The following is a 20,460-nucleotide window of genomic DNA, read 5'->3' as shown; positions in this document are numbered from 1 at the left end:
GGTCAGAGAAGGAACACATGCTTACTCATAAGAAGTTGTAAATGTTCCCCAGAGGTGCTGAGATCTGCTTGAGAAAGATATGGTTTTCAAATGTTAAATAATGAAACAGTCCCTAGTTAAAACGATTTGTGTTACTTTCCATTGTCAAACTGGTCTATCCATTTGAGCTCTGTAATGAGCTTGGTCAGGAACTTCGGCTGGAATGTTACACAGACGAATTTGTCAGAAGTTAATTAAGCTGAAGCTGAGATAACGATGAACAGCTTTTCACGACAAATACATCCTTCCACTAAAACCAGTTCAAATGTCTGCATCCTTTGGTGTTGCGTGGCTAACTGGTCTGTAGCACACAGCCATGTATCTGTGCTTATGCTTACCTGTCTTGCATAGACCATGCAGCAGTGAAACCATAACACCTTTTTTTTCGGATAGACTATCACAGCTGACGTCCAACCTACTTGTGCCATGACACTGCACTGGAACACCAAAGACATTGCCCCAAAAAGCAGTAACAGCATCATTGCCTGTCCAACTCTCACACATTTCCTCTCACACATTTGTCGCTATAGGCACAATCTCAGAAGCAAGTCATGTTGGGTTCAGGCGTTCATTCTGCCCTCTTCAAATAACTAAACATAGCCATACTAGTACACATAAAGGCCAGTGTAGGTATCAACCAGACTGAGCTTCTCAAAACCCAGAGGTCTGATGACAGTTCATGGACAGTGTTGAGAAAATCTCTAATGACTGACTGCCATTCAGAATCAGAAGTCAATGCTGTGTCTGGAACGAGAGAGAAAGAATTAGCTCTGCTTCTGACAGTGAACTAAGGTGATGGTGGATGGAGAGAAGAAAGCTCTTGGCTCACAGCTTCTGTTCCCCAATATCCTTCAGGGGCCCAGAATATGCCCATGTCCAGACAGGACTTTCCATATCTCCCATGAAAAATTATGTAATCCTATGCAATCCAGAGAGGAAGAAAAATCCATGGATAGACAATTCTGTCTCATTTACCACATTGGCACAGGCTCATGACCGCAGAGTCAGCCGAAAGTAAGCCAGGTGTCCGAGTAGCTGACTACATGTGTTTTGCTCTCTATCCTTGAGCAACTGAGGCTGCAAGGTTAGGCCAGCTTCTCCAAGGAGCTGGGGAGAAATCATACCAGTGTTCTTCTCTCCTCTCGCTGTCCCAGGGTGCACTTCTTGCTTTCGTTTTGAGAGCATGGAAGTGGATTCAAAGGAGAAGAAAAAATCCCAAAAAACCCTGCCCTGCCCAACACAAATAATTTATTATTTTTTAAAGGGTAGTTACTGCTAGTTTTAATACATATCTTAATGAAGACTGATTCATGAGTTGATTCCCTTATAAAGGCTTTGCAGATAAAGAGACTGGGAATAGGAACCTTGCTAAAATAAAGCTCTACTGAGCATTTTGCATTTCAAGACAGTTACCTCTTATGACTTTCTCTATCTGGTTCTCTAGTTAAAAGGTTAGCAAACATGAACAGTGAGAATTTGACAGAACATAAGGATCCTCAGGTCTCTCTGCTTAAGCCCTGAGCTGAATTTAACTACTCAGAGACCGTCAGTGATATAATTATGGCAAGTCTCCTTGATTGCCTGGTACACATTGCACATGGAAAGGACATTGTGGGGAATGGGGAAAAACAGGGATTATTCTCCTACCTCTGAGTCTGCTGTTCTTATATAATCAATACAGTCAAGGAAGGGCTTCTTCTTGCTCATATTCAATGTCCTATACAACACTGGTATTCTGCAGTTAGTGTGTGCACACTAGTGGGAGGCACAGACAGGTCATCTTTTCAGCAAGGCAGCTTAGCAAAGCCAGCTCAGTAGGTTTTCTGTGTTGTTAGAACGCATCTCACAGATGGAGAGGAAGTGTACTCTTCAACACAGAATGGCTCTTCAAAGGGTGCCATGGGCATTCTGGGAGGAGAGATATGCTGGAATTGAGGTTCTGAGCAGACTCCACCAGCTGTGGTCCATGGTGCAGAACAGCCAGCAGCAGCACAGGGTAACTTGCCACCATGGGAACAAAGTCCTGCAATTACTGTTGGAAGCTCTGAAGCAAGCCCCATGCATAAAGGAGGTAATTCTCTCCCCATCACAGTCAGGATGTCCATTTTTGCCAAAGACCATTCTTTCTCATTAAAGCCAAGGCCACGACTTTCTCAGGAAAAGCTGCACAAACATTGCCCCAGCATAAACTGCTATGATTCTACCATGACTCCAGTTCACCACAAAATCACCAGGTCCTCGTAAGCACAGCCAGAACCAAATCTCACTGGATGAAGGTTTCTGATAGCATTAACCCCTACACATATGCTCCACTGGCAGTTGCACCAGCTCTTTCAGCAGCACATGTGAATATTAGACCTCTAATTCAGACTGCTGAGCTGTATAAATTCACGGCTATCATTTATTTGTCTTTGTCCTCCCTGCTGGGCCCAACAAGCAGCTGGCTGTAAATAGTGGCAAGCACCAGAATCTACGCACATGGTTGCAGGGAAGAAATTGCAGCAGTCCAAAGAAGGGTAACAGTTTTGCTGGTGGATATCTCAACAGCTGAGCCCTTGAACAAGAATTATTGTTTCATTTCCCTCCTTCCATCATTGTGATGGTCCTGGTAGATCCCCAGGAAGAACAGACTCCAGCATTTCTATGAAGCACAGAAAGGGGTTCTGATCATACCAAACAGCACTAGTAAAATGTCAGTACATCCATGCTGTTACCTCCCCATCAGCTGCACCATTAAAAAATGTCTGTTCCTAAGGAGTACATGAGAAAGGGATGCCCAGCAGTGCTACACAGATAGACAAGGGTGATTTACCACTCTGTGCATGGCGATAACATGAGCATTAATCACCAGGTGCCTTCAGAGGGCAGCTTGACCAGAGCTTTTGTGACAAGGAAGACAGGTAACAAAGCATTATCCGGGCTAAGACCTGCCTGTCTTTCTTTTATGAAATATGTAAAGGATTCCCGATCCTGAGGGTGACTAAATAAACAGATCCTCTCTGTGCCTCCTCAGGACACTGCAGCAATCCTGACATAGCTGAGACAAGTGATGCCAATGATATCCTTCTGCTAGGGGCTGCATTTTAGATGAGAAATACCACACACGTAGTCTGATCCTGGTGGAAACATCTCAAGAGACTGTTCCTAAGCTCTCCTGCAAAGTGGTTGTACTGCTATCTTAGCACAAAAGTAAAACGAATAGAGATAACATTCTGACAGAGAGTTCATGGAATGAGGAAAAAAAGAAGACTGAAAGACAAGCCAATGTCCATGTCAGCGCATGTTAGCTATTGAGAGGAAAGAAAATTAACCAATAAAGTCACTACAAAAGCACAAATAGAGGAGGTGCAGAAAAGAATCTGAAATCATGTGTGTGTCTCAGATGCTTTCAAATTTCAAATAACAGAGAGACCATTTGAAATTAAGTGTGGCCTTCCACGTGATGTCAGTCACCTTTAAGTCAAGGCTTTCTAGGGACTTCAAGGTCCTCAAATGACATGACTATTATCTTCTGTGGTATCTCTGATTAATCCCTCCCAATAGAGGAAAATTTCCCTACAAAGATGAATAGCCCTTCATTCTTAAAAACTTTTGAAGACAGTGCTGTCCTTCTCTTTTGCTCTAAGTGAGCTGCACTTGGAGCAGACCTGGCCCTTGTCATGACTCATGAACTCAGCCATAGCTTCATACACTGTCTCCCAGAATATCCACATACTGCTTCCTCACCAATCCATTCCTTCCTAATAGGGAAGTTCAGCACAAACACAGGAAGGACAATTTTCACAGGCCCATCTCCCTGAGCTCTTCTCTAATCCCTGAGGAAGTTCTTCAAGCCCCAAAATATCAAAGGCAAATTGATACAGATGGATACTTCTCTCATGTGTTGCTGAAGCCAAACGATAGTCTGGGAAGGTAAGGAAAGCATCCACCTTACACCATATAGAACAGATTTTGCAGCTCTGAGACCACTTCCGAAAACTGAAGCAGTAAGTGAACAGCAAGACAGCACACTGCCACTGAAACTGGGTAACGGGACTTTTCAGACGAGGGATGGGTGGGCTTCCTCTGTCCCGCCATCAAGAAACATATTAGCAGAATCAGCTTCCCACACTGTCAGAGCCTGTGCTGAATTCCAGTTGCTTTGTCCTCTGGCAAAGTTGTCTTGCTTGACTGTGAAGGTGGTAGCAGTGTGAAGGCACATTGCTTGGGTGCAGGTGATGCACTAACCCAGTAAGAAGCCATGCTAAGCATCCAGCCCAAGGAAACAGAAGGTACTGCTCCCAGTACTTGGAGTCCACGCATAAATCTGATGCTGGGTTCCAACCACAGCCTCATCCCTGATCTCCCCAGAGATATCTGCCTAGGAATGTAATTGATGGGATCATGAGTTCTTGTTGGATACTTTTCCTCCCTGAACTTCACAGGAAGAGGAATTTTACTTTCCAGGTTGTCCTGCACAGAAAAGATTTGCTTTTGTTCTGTTCCCTGAGCATTAAGTGAGAGGAGACAACAGATGAGGAGACAAATACGACACTAAGCCAAAGTCAGCTTCCATTAAATACAGTATTTTTTAGCATGGACCACATGCTACCTGACTGTCATGTCCTTAACCTAAAGGATAATTCTGTTACCAAAGACTGTAGGATGGGAGTTAGGTCACCTCCTTGGTAAACTCTGCCTAGATGACTTATTTACCTTCCTAATGCCTCTGATGATTTATTAGAGAATTTGCAGGCACATAAAAGTTAGAAATAATGCACAAGATTTAATGTGTTTTATGCGTTCACTTCAAACAAAATACGAACCATGCTGTCCCTGCATTTGCTGACTTTGGGCTTATTTGGGATTTAAAGCCTATTTCAGATCTTTTATAAACTAGACCATTACCTTTTTTTTTTTTTTTTACCATGAAATATACAACTTTTCATTAAATCACTTTTGCATTCCCTGCTGCCAGGCAAAGCTATTGCAAGATGTCTGTCACTCAAAAAGCTTTTGTCACTTAATCCTAATCATAATTTCCAGTTAACAAATAAGGCAAAAAATAAATTACTTTATCAGCTTCAGTTCCCTTACATTTGCTTTATTCCCAGCTGTAACACAACCAGCTATAATTGAGTTGCAGTTTAATCAACTAAGTGGGCCACCCCGTGAGGAAAAAGGGAGGGGAAAAAAAAAAAGGAAAAAAGAGAAAAAGAAAAAAAAAAGAAGAGAGAATCTAGGTCACTCTGTTCTTAGGACAGCAAAATAGATAATTGCTTCACTCTACAGCATCCATGCTGTACTTGAGGTATGTTTGAGATCTTATGTAACTAATGCCATCCCTAGGTTAGCCAGGCCCTCCCTAATAATGTGCCATAAAAGCCTCTTCTATGCACATCCAGCAGTGAAGGTGGCAGATCTGACTTATCCTTTTCAGACTGTGTGAAAACAAGGAATATTGCAGCCCACGAGATTCTGAGAGGATTTTTGTGACTTTTTAAAGAGAAGAGTAAAAAAAAAAAAAAAAAAACCCTGTGATTATTTTACTTGCATCTGCAAGAAATTACTAGAAATGCTGGTTTTCAGCTGCTGTAGATTGATGCACCTCTGTTAAAAAAGACATGTTTAGGACAGCTGAAATTTGTAAAATACATTATGCTGTGTCAAAGCAGCACATATGAGGGCTCAGGACCTCATTGTGCATAATCAAGCATTGAGTTTCACTTGTCATCCAAAGCTTGTCTGTGTTAGGCTAGATTATCTCAATTGCTGTCTTTTATTTAGAACTAATTTTTCAGCACACCGAAAGGACCAAGTACAGAACATTCTACAGTACAAAGCAAAATACACATTAAAGTGAGTCCTAAATAAATGTCAGACAAATAACCACATAAGAACCAGCAATAAGGCAGCATGCCTACAACAGAGAGAAAAAAAATAATTGGTGTTTTTAACTCACGGGAGCCAATTCACTACAGTTGACTGGAGCAAAAACAACAATGAAACTAACATACTCTACATTTCAGCCAGGAAGAGGACTCAACATGTGAAGCAAAGTTAAAACTGCAGCAACTTGGACTTCACCTTGGCCTGCGTGGAAGCAGAACACTCTTGTCTGTGCTGGTGGTTGAGAGGACGTGTTTCACCCACCTATTTTAAGCAGCTGTTAGTGCAGCTGCCAGCATAGCAGGAGCACATGTATACTACCTTGGAGGAGAGGCACTGAGTTCCAGGCAGAAGGAGTACCACCTGAACAGTTCTACCAGATGACATTTGAAAAGCAAAACCAGAAGTCCCAATCAAGCACCTTAGCCAGAAGGCAAGTCATTGTCTCCATGACAGTAGAACTCGGGACACATGACCAAAAAGGTGTTAAAGAACAGCTTAACATGGTGTTCAGAGAGATGTAAATTGCAGTGGCAGAGTGCTCACAGGCAGCACAACAAGATGCACAGTCAGCAGAAAGGGATGGCACATTCCACTTTTCTTCCAGAAGCCAACATCCCACTGCAGCAGTGATCTGGTGTCCTACCATTTGCCTCTGTGCCCTTGCTGAAGGTTTCCTTTGGACAGGCACCCCTGAAGTCATCAGGCAGTTTTAAGGTGACCTGGGTGAAAAGTTATCATCCATGGTAAAGAACCCTCACAGTGAGAGACATTTGAGCCCAAGAGATATGCATATAAAACATGTATCTTCTCCTGAGTGCTAGGCCAGCACAAGTCACCCTCCAAAATCGTAGGTAAGAGATCTAAGTAATACTGTAATTTGAGCCTGAGACCATGATACTGAGATGACAGACAGCAGAAGCATAAAGTGAGGAGCACAAACTGAGTCTAACAATCTGCCAGCACAAGTGGAATAACAAATATCGGTACCGAGGAAGACAAAATAGCTCATTCTCAGACAACAGTTCAAAACTGGGAAGAGGTTCCAGAGAAACACCTAGTGCTTAAATTATTTATTTCTTAACTGTAGCATAAAACAAAAAAATTACCAAACATATTGAAAAGAGCTGCTTCCACGTAGATTGCAGGTAGATACCATGGTGGGAATTTCAAGCTACGCTTCTTATATGCAACTCAAAATCCTTGCCTGGGCTGAAACACTACAGCTGGAAAAATACCCAGTGTACCCAGCTACTCCAGAAATTACTTTGTAAATCCACTAAGACCTTTCAAATAAGATGACTTTCAATCTGAATCCAATAGTTGATTTCAGATCTTCCTCAGAGCACTGAGATCCAATAGCTGGCAGACCTCTTCTCCTGTTATACAAACACAAAATGGCTAAAATGTTTTCAGAAAAGGCAAAATTAATCACTGTTCTGTAACAAACTCACCCAGACGAGCACAATGCTGCTTCCCACTAAGCTAAGTTTGACTTCTGGACCTCATTGTAAATTATCACATTGTATTGGAACAAAATCAAAATTTAGTGTAAAATCTAAACCGGTTTTAAGGACAATTTTGTTATTATGGACAATCTTACAAGTGAAGACTCAAAGATGTCAGCTTTCTGTAGAGGTACTCAGGACCAAAAATCATTTCATTCCTTACTGGTCCTGTCCCTCTGGGCATGTACAGTTATTTGAAACCCACCCAAGACCCAGATTCCATTTCTCCCTGCTTGTCCAGCAGCAGACTCCCCCAGAGAGAGCATCTCTCTCCTCTCCCCTAGTCAGACACTCTAATTACTGACTCAAGGATGCTCATGGCCAATCTATTCACGTTATTCTTTTACTAATATTGTCCTTCAATTTAAGTAGGTCTTCCTTCACTGCAATGTTCACCTCTCTCATGTATTTAGAGAGAGTAGTGGTGTCCCTCCTTAATCTTTTTCCTCAGCATTTTAATGTATCTCCATGTAATTATAAATTTCCTTTCTCATGCTCCTTTTAATCTATCATTTTTGCAGATTGGCTGACATGGAACAGAAACTTCTGATATTTAAAGAAAAACACAGAGGAGAAAGTTTCAATAGGCACAAGAAAAGTGTTTTAGATATACAGAATTAATAAAAAAAACCCCGAACAAACAAAACAAAACAAAACAAAACAAAACAAAAAAAAAAAAAAAAAAAACCACCACCCAAAATTTAAAAAGACTCATCTGTTTCTAATGGACTCCGGATTTTTTCTAAACACTCTCCCACGCACTTTTATTCCCAGCTGGAATTGTGCACAGCAGCAACGATACAGATGTGCTGGCAAAATACTTTCTCCTTCAGTTTTTTTTTTTGTTTGTTTGCTTGTATTCCGTTCAGGTTTTTAAAATAAAGTTTCTTTTTTTTTAATGAAAAAGTAAATCTAAAGGAAACGGCAAAGAGAAATTGAGTCATTCACAAAGAACAAAACATTTCACTTAGGTTCAGGGAAGACTAGCATGCATACACTTAACTCCAGCATAAAATAAATTACTGTCAGAGATTAAAAATACATTGTTTTAGACACGATGTCTTAGTTTCATGCAGTCTTTCAGGTTCGTGATGCACCTTCTTTTCTTAATTACTGAGAAAAAAAACCTGTGTGTTTAAAAGCTTTTAATTAAAAAACATGTCTTAGCAAAACCTTTCCAAAGTCCTTTTACAAATTAAGATTTTGATTAATATATATCATATAATATATTAATATATACTATTTTCAAATAATTCAATTGACACACACACTTAAGACAGTTATTGGAACAGAGATCAGGCAGTCCCCACGCAGTTCTGCCCCTTCAGGGGGGCATGTAGAAAGTCTCACACTACATGCAATAACATGGTGGCAGGGAGGCAGAACGGGCAAGAAGGTTTCTCTGCCAATACCAAGGCAAGAACAGACCTTCAAGTCCAGCTCTGGACTTGAAGTTCAGCTCTGCCCAGCACCAAAAAGCAGAAGACGTGTCAGGAAGAAAAAAGAGTGCTATTTACTTCCCATGAAGGGAAGGGCAGTGTTCAGTGGCCCATGAGTCTAGTCGACTCTGTCCTGTTCTTGGGATAAGGGATCTCATACTGCTTTCCAGGCGAGGGGACTGGGAGAGGCACCATCTAACCTAGAGATCAAGTGACTTTCCCAAGCATACCCAAGGTTCTCCCACAGACAAGGCCAGCAGTTGAGACAGCCATAATACATTCAGTTACCTTTAATAGAAGGTTCAGACTTCTTTTCTGTTGGTCAACTTTGCCTGAGCTCACCAGCAAAAAAAAAGAAGAGACAGATGCAGGGACATAGAGATACGGCAGCTCAGCTATTTTCCTAGGCATTGACACACATTTCTTTCCCTTTCTTTTTCCTTTAATTGTTGTCTGCCTTCCCCTTCATTTCTCCAATTCTCTCTGGAGACTGGAGTCATCAAAATAGCTCCCCCATTCCAGAGTTGGGTTTAGGTTTGTTTTTTTTTCTTCACTTATTTTCCACAGAAGGTAATTCACAGCCATTTGAATCCCAAATTTCTGTTGATGATGTTGTATGTTTGACATTCCTTCAAGGTCAGTATCACTGCAAATAAGCCACAAGACTCAAATCATGCTGCAAAAATGTAGGTAGCTGCTAAGCAGCTTCATTCTTAGAGGTAATAACAAATTCAAATTGCAAAAAATATGCACAAAGTCAGTAGATTAAATTTGTTGTTTGTGTTAATGCACTTCTGCAGTGACAGCATCCACCCCACTTGCAAGCAGTTCATTTAAAAATACAGGAGAGAAAAAAAAAATCAATCCTCGAACTACACAGGGTGATCATTGATTTACACCTAGGAGAGAGACACAAACTGTTTGGAGTATTTTGTTTCTAATATGCACTGTGACTTGTACCAGTGATAGATCACTACTAACCTTTGCCATGTCCATAATTGCAGCTGTTACCCTTTGGCAAACTACATGATCATCTGCTCAGTAAGCTGTGGAAACTTTCAGCCTTCTTGGCAATGTTCTACATCGAGAGACATGTTCTCCAGCCACACAAAAAAAACTAACCTGAAGGAAACATAACTGACTTTATCCAAGCTCTCAAAATCAAACTGTAGGTGAGGAAGTATGGCGGCAACCAGCATAGTGCTTAAAGCAATAAGTTAGCAAATGTTTAAGGTTCTGTGTTGCCTTGATCAAGCACTTGATTTCAGCACATGGAATGAGTATACAGAAGCTATGCAGAGGTCCAATCTTATAAAGAGGCACATCCAAGGCTAAGGCAGAGTGCTTTCTGCCCCGCTATTGAAAGAGGAGAATCAGTAAACTTGGAAGAGCCCTTAGCTCTGTTGGAAGTGAGAGTAGAAACTGCACCTTTGAGGGATTAATGTCCCAGTTACTACTTTATGAGCCGTATCCCCTCTCTCAGGGCCTGAAAAACTATGAATTCTCACCATAGATAACACCAGACCCTGTATTTGTCTCTGGGTCTCAGCACTAGCCTCTATTCTCTCTCTTTCTTCTCTGAACACTATCACATAATGTTCAGAGAGTGTACCTTGACCATCAAACAGAAGAGCAAGCATTTGCATGTAACCCTCTGACATGAGCAAGCCACTGACAACACATTAGAGATCCATCCTTTTCTTTCTGCCAGTCTTTCCTGCTTATTGTCATTTGTATTCCAGGCCTCCTCAACAATTTGGTGGACTTCAAAAACTGCTGGAGAAGTTCTTATCTCCATGCAACTGCCACATGCAATTTCCCATGCAACCATCTTGCTGCTAGTACGGATTTTTGTGCTGGTGGCCTTGGGGTGTGCCCCAGAATGAAAGAGACATTCCTGTCTGCTGTGAAGGCAGGATGTCTGTCTTCCCTTAATGTAGAGCCTTTGCAGCAGTTACTTTTGGAGTCCTGTACTTTACTGCAGTGCTAACAAATAGAGGCCATACACTCTTGACTAAACTCAGCAAGATTTCTAAATCCAGATAGCCCTGATGGATTTGATTTTACAGCTTTATGAATCCAAACCTTTCATTTCTAGCCAGGGAACAAGGCTCTCCCAGTACATCACCATTCATATACATCAATCTCTCCTAATGTCTGTCCTTTTGCCAGCATATGAGCAAGCAAATAGATCTCCCCAACTAATAGTTGAACTACATTCTGAACTTCTGTCTCTTTAAGAACCAATACAAAGGCAAACCAGTATCTTATATTTTCAGCATCCCATTTCACCAGGAAGGTCTGAATTAATTGTAATGCATCATTCACTAGACTCCTTTCTGGCTCCAAATCCACTGCACCAGAGAGCGTTTCCTATGCAACACAAGCCAAAATTTCAGCACTGACGAACTCTATTTGCGCCAAAACCATGCACCTGGCAAGAAAATACCACTTTTCTCTGCTTCAATGATGAAAAGTAAAAAAAGGAAGTCAGAAAGATTCAGATGTAGAGCAATACATATTAAAATCAAAAGTAAGCAGAACTGCCTTCGAAGTGGATAGAAAACCAAGGAGAAGCATCTTTTTCTCTGCCATGAATAAATCCTAGACAAACTACTTAATATAGGTGGAATTTCTTTATTTCTCCCTCTCTGAGACAAGAAACTTCCTGCTCATCCATGTCACTCTAGTCCAAGCAGGCTTTCAGCAAGCAGAGCTTCAGTAGGAGAAATCTCAGTTAAGCTCTTTGTGGGACACCTCTACAATCAGCTGAAGGTTACACATTTCCTCCAAGGATACTAAATAAGCAACTCTGCTCTCAGTGCCTGCTTGCAAGTAAGACAAACATAAGTAAGATCCCTGCAGACACAGTTGAGAGCATTTGTATGATTCTAATAGCAACAGACCCAACAGAGGCAGGCAAATATAGAAGGAAGGTTTCTCAAAAAAGGCACAGGAAAAAAGGACCTGGTCGTTTTTTCACCTCCTGGTTTGGATGGTGGATGGAATAAGTCATCTGACCATCACAGCAGTTGTTTCATTGGTATCATCTGAATAGCAACAATTTACCTCCTTGGAAGATATCTTGCTCCTTGGTGTTAATGGGAATTCCTGAAGAACAAATTAAGCCCTACAGGTGCCATTGTAGGACCTGGCATCAAATAAATTAAAAAAGAAGATTCAAGGCTGGTATAGATTTGTCAGCCTTGAACAGCATGTCTGTTTTGTTTTTGTGGAAGCACTGAGACACCTACACGTCATTTTCCTTTCTATCTTTGTCTTGGCAACAGACATCATGATTACACTCAATCAAATTTCTTGAAGAAAATCTCTTTGCCAGCAGTATACATTAAAAAAAAAAAAAAAGCCTATAACATAATTCCTTGTGAAAAATATATCCATCAGATAGGCCACCTATCCCAGGTTCCTGCATCCTGTCACTGGATCCCAGGAAGAAGAGATCAGAACCTCCTTCACCACTTCCCCTCCTCAAGAATCTGTAGAGAACAATGAGGTGACCCCTCTGTCTCCTTTTCTCCAAAGAAAAAAGAAAAACACAAAAAAACAGGTCCTTAACCACTCCTCAGAGGACATTCCTTCCAGTTATCTCCCCAGCTTTGTTGCCCTCCTCCGGACACATTCAACTACCTTAAAAACCTTGTTAATTTATGGGAACTGCAGACAGTACAGGCAGAATTTAGATGAGAACAAAGGCAGGTGCCCCCCCAACATCTATCACATGCTACAGTGGCCTTGACACCTCCTGTCTCTTGTCATATTCTTCAGTCTTCATGATTTGGATGCCCCTGACAGCAAAATGAAAGACCTCACGTGCTAAAGCTTTCAAGGATCAGACAAAACAGATCCCAGAGGTAAATATCAGCACTATTTGTTGGCACCATGACTTGGAGTTCTGCATTAGAGTTTCTGTCCTGCTACAGAACTTCATATATTAACAAAACAGTGGAGCACAGCCTCGTTGATGTATGAGGTGCCAGAGCAGGATGGAAGCTCTGCAGAGAACCAGAAATGTGAGAAACGAAAGAGTGCATTGGACAAGCAGAAGACAGAAACCACCGTGTTTATTTCACAGTCTGTTCACCCCTGGACAGGTCTGTATTGCCTCTAACTGCACTCAATCTAGCTGACTTCTCCAGGAAAAAGTAAGGACTTAATCCCCACACCACAAGCTACTAAAATGAGGTAAATGCATCAGCAGAATATACAGAAGGTCACTGCTAAGATGTATGGTTTTCATTCAGGCTTATCTGGCATTCACACATAGATCTTCAGTAATGCACACTTAGCACAGGGGCTGCTTTTTCTGAGTTTATGGACAGTGACTTAAATCCCATTACCTCCAAGAGTGTTTAAATCTCTGTCTACCTTTAAGCAAGGGGACTTCCTCTGGACTATGTTTTGTTCTATACATAGCTGGATCAAAGTTGCTGGTAAAGGACATGAAGCAGGCAGTGCCTCCCTGCTGACATATTCCAAATGGCAATCTGGTTGCATTTGACTTCTGCCTAGAGTATTTTAAGAGTCTTTATGAACTAAAACCACTGTCCGCCAATTCTTGACAGCTAAAGCAATGCATGTGAAGTAGCAGTCCTCACTCTACACTGCTGCCAATAAAACAGAAAATCATGCCCATAATATCTATCACAGTGATTATCTGTACAGAAATGCAGATGTTCCCTTCCTTCTATTGGGGCTTGCACTGTACAATGAATACAAGGGGTGCTGGAAGCAGGAAGAAGAAATATAGACAGTGCCACTCACACAAATCCTTATATGTGAAAGGAGTTACGTGATTTATGCACAATCTGACATTAGGAAAAGTCAATATTTAAGGCAGGCATCCCAAACTTATCCCATCTAGTTCTTGCCATTTCTCCTATTCAATGCAATAAAAGTAGCACATTAAAAGGGATCTGCACAACATATAATACAGAGTTGGAGCTACTGTGTGTTCTGTTCATCTTCACAGCACTCTAGTCTGCAAAATGCCGGTTTCTACAGCAAGAAATCTCTCTCTCTTCAAACACAGCATGATTCAAATTCTGACAAGTCCTCCTCTTTTCCATAGGCTTTCCTCTTCTCTTTTTCATCTGAAAATGCCTCAAACCCTTGGCCCTCAAGTCACCCAGTAATAGAATGACACCCAGCAGAGCTTCATGAAGTTCACTGTCTCCTATTTCAATCCGGGTTCCCTATCTGTTTGAAGAGGAAGTGATATGCTGCAGTACAACATGGGAGTCAGATGTTCCTTCACCCTTTGGTTTCACACACAAACTTAAGAATAAATAAACAACGCCCACTGAAAAGATTATAGCTAAACTCCCCCGGGGCCCATTTCAGGTCCTTCACTTCCAGCTTCTTCCTGGGAAGTCAAACACATTGGTCATGATAACAGTAGTCCAGAGCTCTGATCCGGCTTGGTAAAGAGCATTTCTAGCGTAAAATACAGTCATGAAATCACTCTGATTGTCTTCATTTGGTGAACTGTTACACAGTTCCTGTGAACACGAGCAGCAAAATGACCAATCAGCCTGGCTACACACCCGTGTCAATGTCTGCTGATGCAGCAGGGTCAGAGGTACAAAATATCCCCTTGCTGTAACTTCTGTGGAAGAAGCAGCAGCTTTAAGCCCTTAGGTTTCTTCTTGCTATTTTCTTCTTGTCTTACACAGCTAATCAGCATCATGACCTCTCTATGGGTTCTGTCACTGTCAGACAACAAATGGAGTGACTGTCATACAGAGTGTTGAAAGGTCTGAGAAGTACCAAAAAAAAAAAAAGGCCACAGTAGCAAATTGGCCAAATAAGCTAATATTTTCCTGGACCACAGTCTCCACTGCTAATGAAAGGGTCAAGGATTTTTCCATTAAGGGGCCAGGGATTTGGAAAGACACATTTCAAGCTGGTCAAACTCCAGGCATAAAATGCTGCCAACACCAACAGTAAAATCCCGGTGCTGGCAGTACAGCAGAGGATGACCTTCCATTGCACAGAAATAGCAGGTTTTTGCAGACCCCCTTTAACAACAAGTCAGGGAAAGGACACATTCTACTTCAGCAATACAATAACATGTCAAACTGATTCCACAAAACTTAGATCTCCTAACCACACCGACTTCAAAACAAAGCAACTCTACCTCACATAACTGCCTTTTCTTGCTTGTTAACTTAGCTCACCTAGCCTTCAAAACACCTTGCTCCCTTCTTCCCCTCTGACTGGCAAAACTCCAAGGAAAAGCAAATCCTATCATCCTATGCCATTAGAGACAAGGGTAACATCTTCAAAGTTTGCTTCAAAGGCGATGGGAAAACTCACACAGAAAGCGTCCTCCTAAGGCTACGGTTACTGCTAATTAGCAGAGTGAGACCTCCTCTTCCTCAATAAGGTGAGTGAGGAGGCAGGAGAACCATGATGCTTCTCTTTCAGTACCTCCTCTGATCAATCCAGTAGGACACAACCTGGTCCCAAAGTCCTCACATGCTTCAGAGTCCTACATAGTCCTATCCAGCAGAGAAAGGTCAAAAGCACCCCACCTGCAAACCATTCTCAAATCCAGGCTCTTAGCTATCATAAGCTCTGGCCTAAGCCCCACTTTGGTGCTGGACACTGGGAAGAGAAAATTACATACCCATTATGCTCAGTCGAGGACACCCAGTTGGCCCTCAGCCTCTGTGAGTTGTCACCAGCTGAGATAGTTGAAGGGTTAAACTATCATAGCTGTAGGTGGTCTGCAAGCAGTATCTATAGCAAGTCTGATTCTCTGTAAATTAAGGGGGACCTTACTGAGAAAATTGCAGTACTTTTTTTTCTTTCTTCCAGGAGTGCCAGAAGAGATTTTGAAAACGGGAGAAAAACTATTCAAAAAATCTTATCAGACAGCCAAATGAATTCAGAGATGTTCCAGGAAAAGCCGCATCAAACTGAAATCAAAGAGCCATGAAATCCACACAAAGGTCTCCCTGAAAGTGAGGATAATAAAAAGGTCACTAGCAGATCACACCATGTATCCTAGGCAAAGCACGCTTGTCAATCACTAGAGGTTTGGTGCTTTGCTCAGTTTGAGCATCTCCCTTTGGATGTCAGAACTGGCATACAAAAAGAGCTCTGGCCCCATAATTAAGGAAACAAACTATAACTTCTAGCCCTTGACTTGCTGTACCAGTGTGGCCAGCTTACATGGTTTACATCAGCTTGGGCTTTAACTCTTGTGAGAAACAAGTGTCCAAAACGACCTTTACTTTCCATATTACATTTGCACAGGGAGATCCTGTTTTTCTTCATTGAAACTATTTCTAATTTAAAACTAGGACTCTGCTTAATGAATTAGCATTTCCTGGATTTTACCACTCTGCAGAGACTTCTCCTTTATTGAGTAAGTGGGCAAGTTCCAGACACATTAAGTCATCTGGCAGAAGAGCTGGTGCCCCGGGCAGCATCTTGAAAGGCATCAGGAACTCAGACTTCACAAAAAGATGCTTTTTGAATTTGCATTCTCAGCAAGTCCTATTATCATACAATATCAATCCTGACTGTGGCATGCAACACTATATTAGATTGAATGTCTGCCCAGAGTGAATGCTGTTAAGCACGGGCACACACTGCTTCCAACACAAGGTTAAGTCACTAAGCTGCAAAAGAAGACACGCATCTCAGCTGATACTCCTTTGCTGCAGCCCTCCTCCCCCTGCCTTTAACTGCAGTCTCTGAGCAGTTATTTCCCTTTAGTGGATTCATGGATCTTCAGCTGCAGTGGCTGTATCTCCAGTTTGCAGGTACACTTGTTCATTTCTGTGCAAGCAACCTTATTAATACTATAGTGAATAGTGCAAAACCTGCATGTCTCAGAACTATTTCTCCTTCAAAACACGCACCATAGAGTAATGAAACATAACACTGCTACCACACAAACCGTTATCTTCTCATGTAGAGATCTTCATATATTTCTATTTCATGCAACCAAATTAGTCCCTTTTTCTCCAGTTTTATCTTCCTATTCAAAACACACCAGTTAAAACTTGGGTTGCTTGCTCTGTTCTCAACTGTGAGAGTTTTGATCCCCTGGTGAAAAACACCCACCACTTGCAAAGATGAAAACACTTTTTCCATGCCAGAGAGTCCTGCAGTACATGCTGAAGTTGTATATGACATCAATATCACCACACATTAAACATTCACACAGTTCCACAACTCTACAGTTTATTCAAAGGAAAAACAATGGAAAATGCACACATGAAAAACAGTACAAGAGAGAATGACTTCCTCTGAGGCCAACTATTCCAGTTCCCAGTGGCAGCCAGCATTGCCCCAGTGACAACATCGCCTAGACCCAATGTTCAGGTCAAGCAGCCTAGAAAGGCAGTAAAACTGGCAGAATGAAGAAATCTTATTCCTAAATGCTTATGTGTTATTTTCAATTTCCCACACAGACCTTTTCTGTTTTCCACTATTAGGTTAAAACAATCCATCATACATGGAAGCTAAGATACTGAAACACATAGAAGTTTGGCCTCAAACCCAGGTAAGGTGTGTGGGGGCACTTTACTACTATTTCCCTCCTTATTGTGCCAACATTCTTATTAAAAGTAACTTTCAAAATACCAGGTGCAAAAATTTCTACTCTGGGCATTTTTTGTTCAAGATTTGGCCAGTGTTTGGGGCAAAGATGAAAAGAGGGCTTACACACACACAGACAAAATGCCACTCTTTCTTTGGGTTTACTCTGCTGAAACCAGTCTGCAGCCTTTATAATGCCAGTCTCAGTGGCATGGCATGAAGAAAAGCAAGACCTGCACACTGTACAGCAGGATATGCAGTCTGTTGGTAGGGTGCCAGATGAGGCATGACCCAGGGCCTGCACACCTTGTGTGGGAGGCCTCTTCTCTGACACGGGGCTTTGGTCTCTGCTTGTTGCTGCCCTCTCCTGCTCACACTCTTCAAACACTTTGCTCTGGGATCATGAATCAGTGACAAGCATGCTCTTCCAAGTCCTCGAAGAGCTATTCCAGCTGCAGACCCCACCACTGTAGACCATGCCCTCTCTTGCCAAATGCAAAGGGGAGGGGTGGGAGGGATTCAAGGCTCCTCATATGCCAACCACACTTACCTCCTAGAGCTTGTTTCATAACAAAATCCATGATGAGGGCTTTGGGGTGCTCCCACCTTCACACCTCACATGCACAGAGACCAGGAATCCTTGGAGGGCAGCCTGCAAAAAGGCACAATCAAAAGAGGACTAGTGTCTCTAGGAAAAGAAAAGGTTGATACCCAGTCTTTCTCAGCTCTCTCTCCACAGCCTTCCCACCCCCCCCCCCCCCCGCGTCTGAGAGCAGACAACTTTTCAATTCTCCATCCCTTCAGGCCCTGTTTTGAACGACAAGGCACCTGAGGAGCAGAGCTGCATGCTGGTGAGCGGTCACCGGGTGGGAGGAGGCAGGGGAATGCAGTGGTTCCTCCAGACAGGGCAAGTGGCCGGGAGCAAGCAGTGCGGTGCCCCTCCAGGCTTGTCTCATGCAGACGGGCAGGAAGGGGTTAAACCTTTGAACTTTCTTGTTTCCCCGCCTGCCTCTCGCCCTCTCGGCTTTCGGAGGGCTTGCTCCGGAGTGTCAGCTCCGCCGGGAACCGCCGAGGGGGCATTTGAAGGTGAAGCGCCCTGCGAGTGCCTGGGAGGACAAGCGGAGGATGTCGGGGGGATCTGGGCGCGGACGCAGCCCGGGTGGCGGGATGGAAAGCTCAAATGCGGGGCAGGGCCCCCCCCGCCCGAACCCCTCGGAAAGCCCCCCAGCCCAATGCCAGCGAGGGCTGCAACCTCCGCAGGATGAGCCGGGAGGGCTCGAGGCTGAGACCGGCCGGCCGCAGGTGCAGCTCAGCAGCCCCGCCGCGCACGATGCTGCCTCCAGCTGCTGGCCCCGGCCGCAGCCACCCCCGCCCGGGTCACAGCCGTGCCAGCACCCGGGGGGACCAGGGCTGTCCCCGTCCCCGTGTGCCCGCACCCCGCCTCTCCTCTCTGCCCCTCCCGGCGCGGCCCCGCGCCGGTACCTCGCTCGGCGGCGGGCGCGGTGCTGAGACGGGCCGGGCCGGCGGCGAGTGGCTGCGGCTCCTCTGCTCCCCGGGAGGCTCCGGCCGGCGCCCGTGAGCCTGAGGGCTGCCGGGGAAGTTGCGGGTGCAGTGTGGAGGAGAGGGAATGACTCCAGACCTTCTCCCTACTTTTCCCCCGCGCCCCTCTTTTTATCACAGCATTTCCGGACCATCCCACCGACACGGTCCCTCCTTCCTCCTCCCCTCGTTGCGGGAGCTGGACTGTCTCCCTCCCCCTGCCTCCGGCTCCCCCGCCCCTTCCCTGCACCTCCCTGGCCCCTCGGTGCTCGCCGTGGAGGAGGCCCCCAGAGCTCCCCTAGCCCCTCGGAGGGGTGCGTGTGTTTGCATGTCCCCCACCCCATCTCCGACTGTCTGCAGCAGCCAGGTGTCCTTGCGCTTTGCCGTGGGGGAGGGAGGGGAGGTGTCAGCTCGTTGTTGCATTTTGCAATCGCTTCCTTGCATCTCCTCGGGAGTCAGTGTGTGTGCCAGGGGAAATCTCTGCAAACACGGCTTCCTGCAAAAGGGAGAGGGTGTGGGAAAGCGTTCTGCGTCCTCTGTTCTGAGTCCTTCACGGGGATCCCCTCTCATTCCCTAGGTCCTGAGAGGAGTTGGAGAGGCAAGGAAGAAGACAGGGAAGGAGCAGACCCTTCTCCTCCTCCCTCCCGCTTCGACTCGGATATACTGTGGCCGGAGAAGAGTCGCCGGCTGCACGTCTCTGTGCTTTCGCTAACCAGGCTGGGGGGAGGGAGGGGAGGTGAAGTGGGGCGGGAGGGGGAAAGAGGAAAGTCGCCTCCCTGCGATTGCCGGTTGAAGGACGCGAGTGCAGCGATCCATTGTCCAGCCCGGATTCGGGACAGCATCTGAAGGTGAGGAGGAAGGAGCTGCGAAGGCTACTTGATAGAGTAGAGCAATGCCCTCTCACTGCACCGGCACCCACCTTTAGGGATGCCTACCGCCGGCTTGGACCAGGGCGCGGAGCGGACGAGTTCTGCTGCTGATCCACCCTCCTGTCGCCAGGAGGAGAGGTGGGACAACAACCCCCAAAGTAACCTATATGGGTCTGAAAGGAGGGAGGGGGCTAGGGCGGAATGGTGCTGGTAGTAGTGTGAGCCCGGGGATGGGGGAGCAGCGGCGCCTGCATTCTGGGGAGGCGCTGGCACGGCCCGTGGGCGACCTCCTCTGAAGGTCAGGGAGGACGCCGGAGCTGCACCTGGCACCGCTGGGAAAGGCGTGTAGATCCAGCAGGCACGACAGAAATCTTTCCTGGGGCAGCGATGCCGGCCACTGTGGCTCCGCAATCTGCAAAGCTCTTGAGTGCCAGCTGCAGATGCGGGATGCAGTCCATGCTTTTAATCTCAGGACAGTGCCTACCCACCCGGGTCTGCCTCGGTGCCCCATGCCTTTCAGTGTTTAAGAGGCACTCGGACAATGCCCCTTACGAAATGCTTTGATTTTCAATCATCTTCAAGTGGTCAGGCAGTTGGACTAGATTATCATTTTAGGTCCCTTCC

The 20,460-nt window shown here is 44.5% G+C and overlaps 1 protein-coding gene across 1 annotated transcript in view; it reads right to left on the bottom strand.

The window, feature by feature from the left end:
- The window catches only part of CPLX1 (complexin 1), a 111,974-nt gene extending 92,897 nt beyond the window's left edge, over positions 1-19,077 (bottom strand). Inside the window, exons 1-2 of the mRNA XM_027745194.2 lie at positions 18,911-19,077; positions 17,979-18,080 (exon numbers count right to left, since the gene is read on the bottom strand). Coding sequence (XP_027600995.1) covers positions 17,979-18,009 — 31 coding nt within the window. The 5' untranslated portion in view covers positions 18,010-18,080; positions 18,911-19,077. The remainder of the gene's footprint in view (positions 1-17,978; positions 18,081-18,910) is intronic.
- Between the last annotated feature and the right edge of the window lie 1,383 nt (positions 19,078-20,460).

The sequence above is a fragment of the Pipra filicauda genome, unplaced genomic scaffold (assembly GCF_003945595.2).
Source record: "Pipra filicauda isolate LSUMZ 115617 unplaced genomic scaffold, ASM394559v2 scaffold208_size1342795_pilon, whole genome shotgun sequence".
NCBI classification, from domain to species: Eukaryota; Metazoa; Chordata; class Aves; order Passeriformes; family Pipridae; genus Pipra; species Pipra filicauda.
This window is presented reverse-complemented; position numbering and strand designations above follow the sequence as displayed.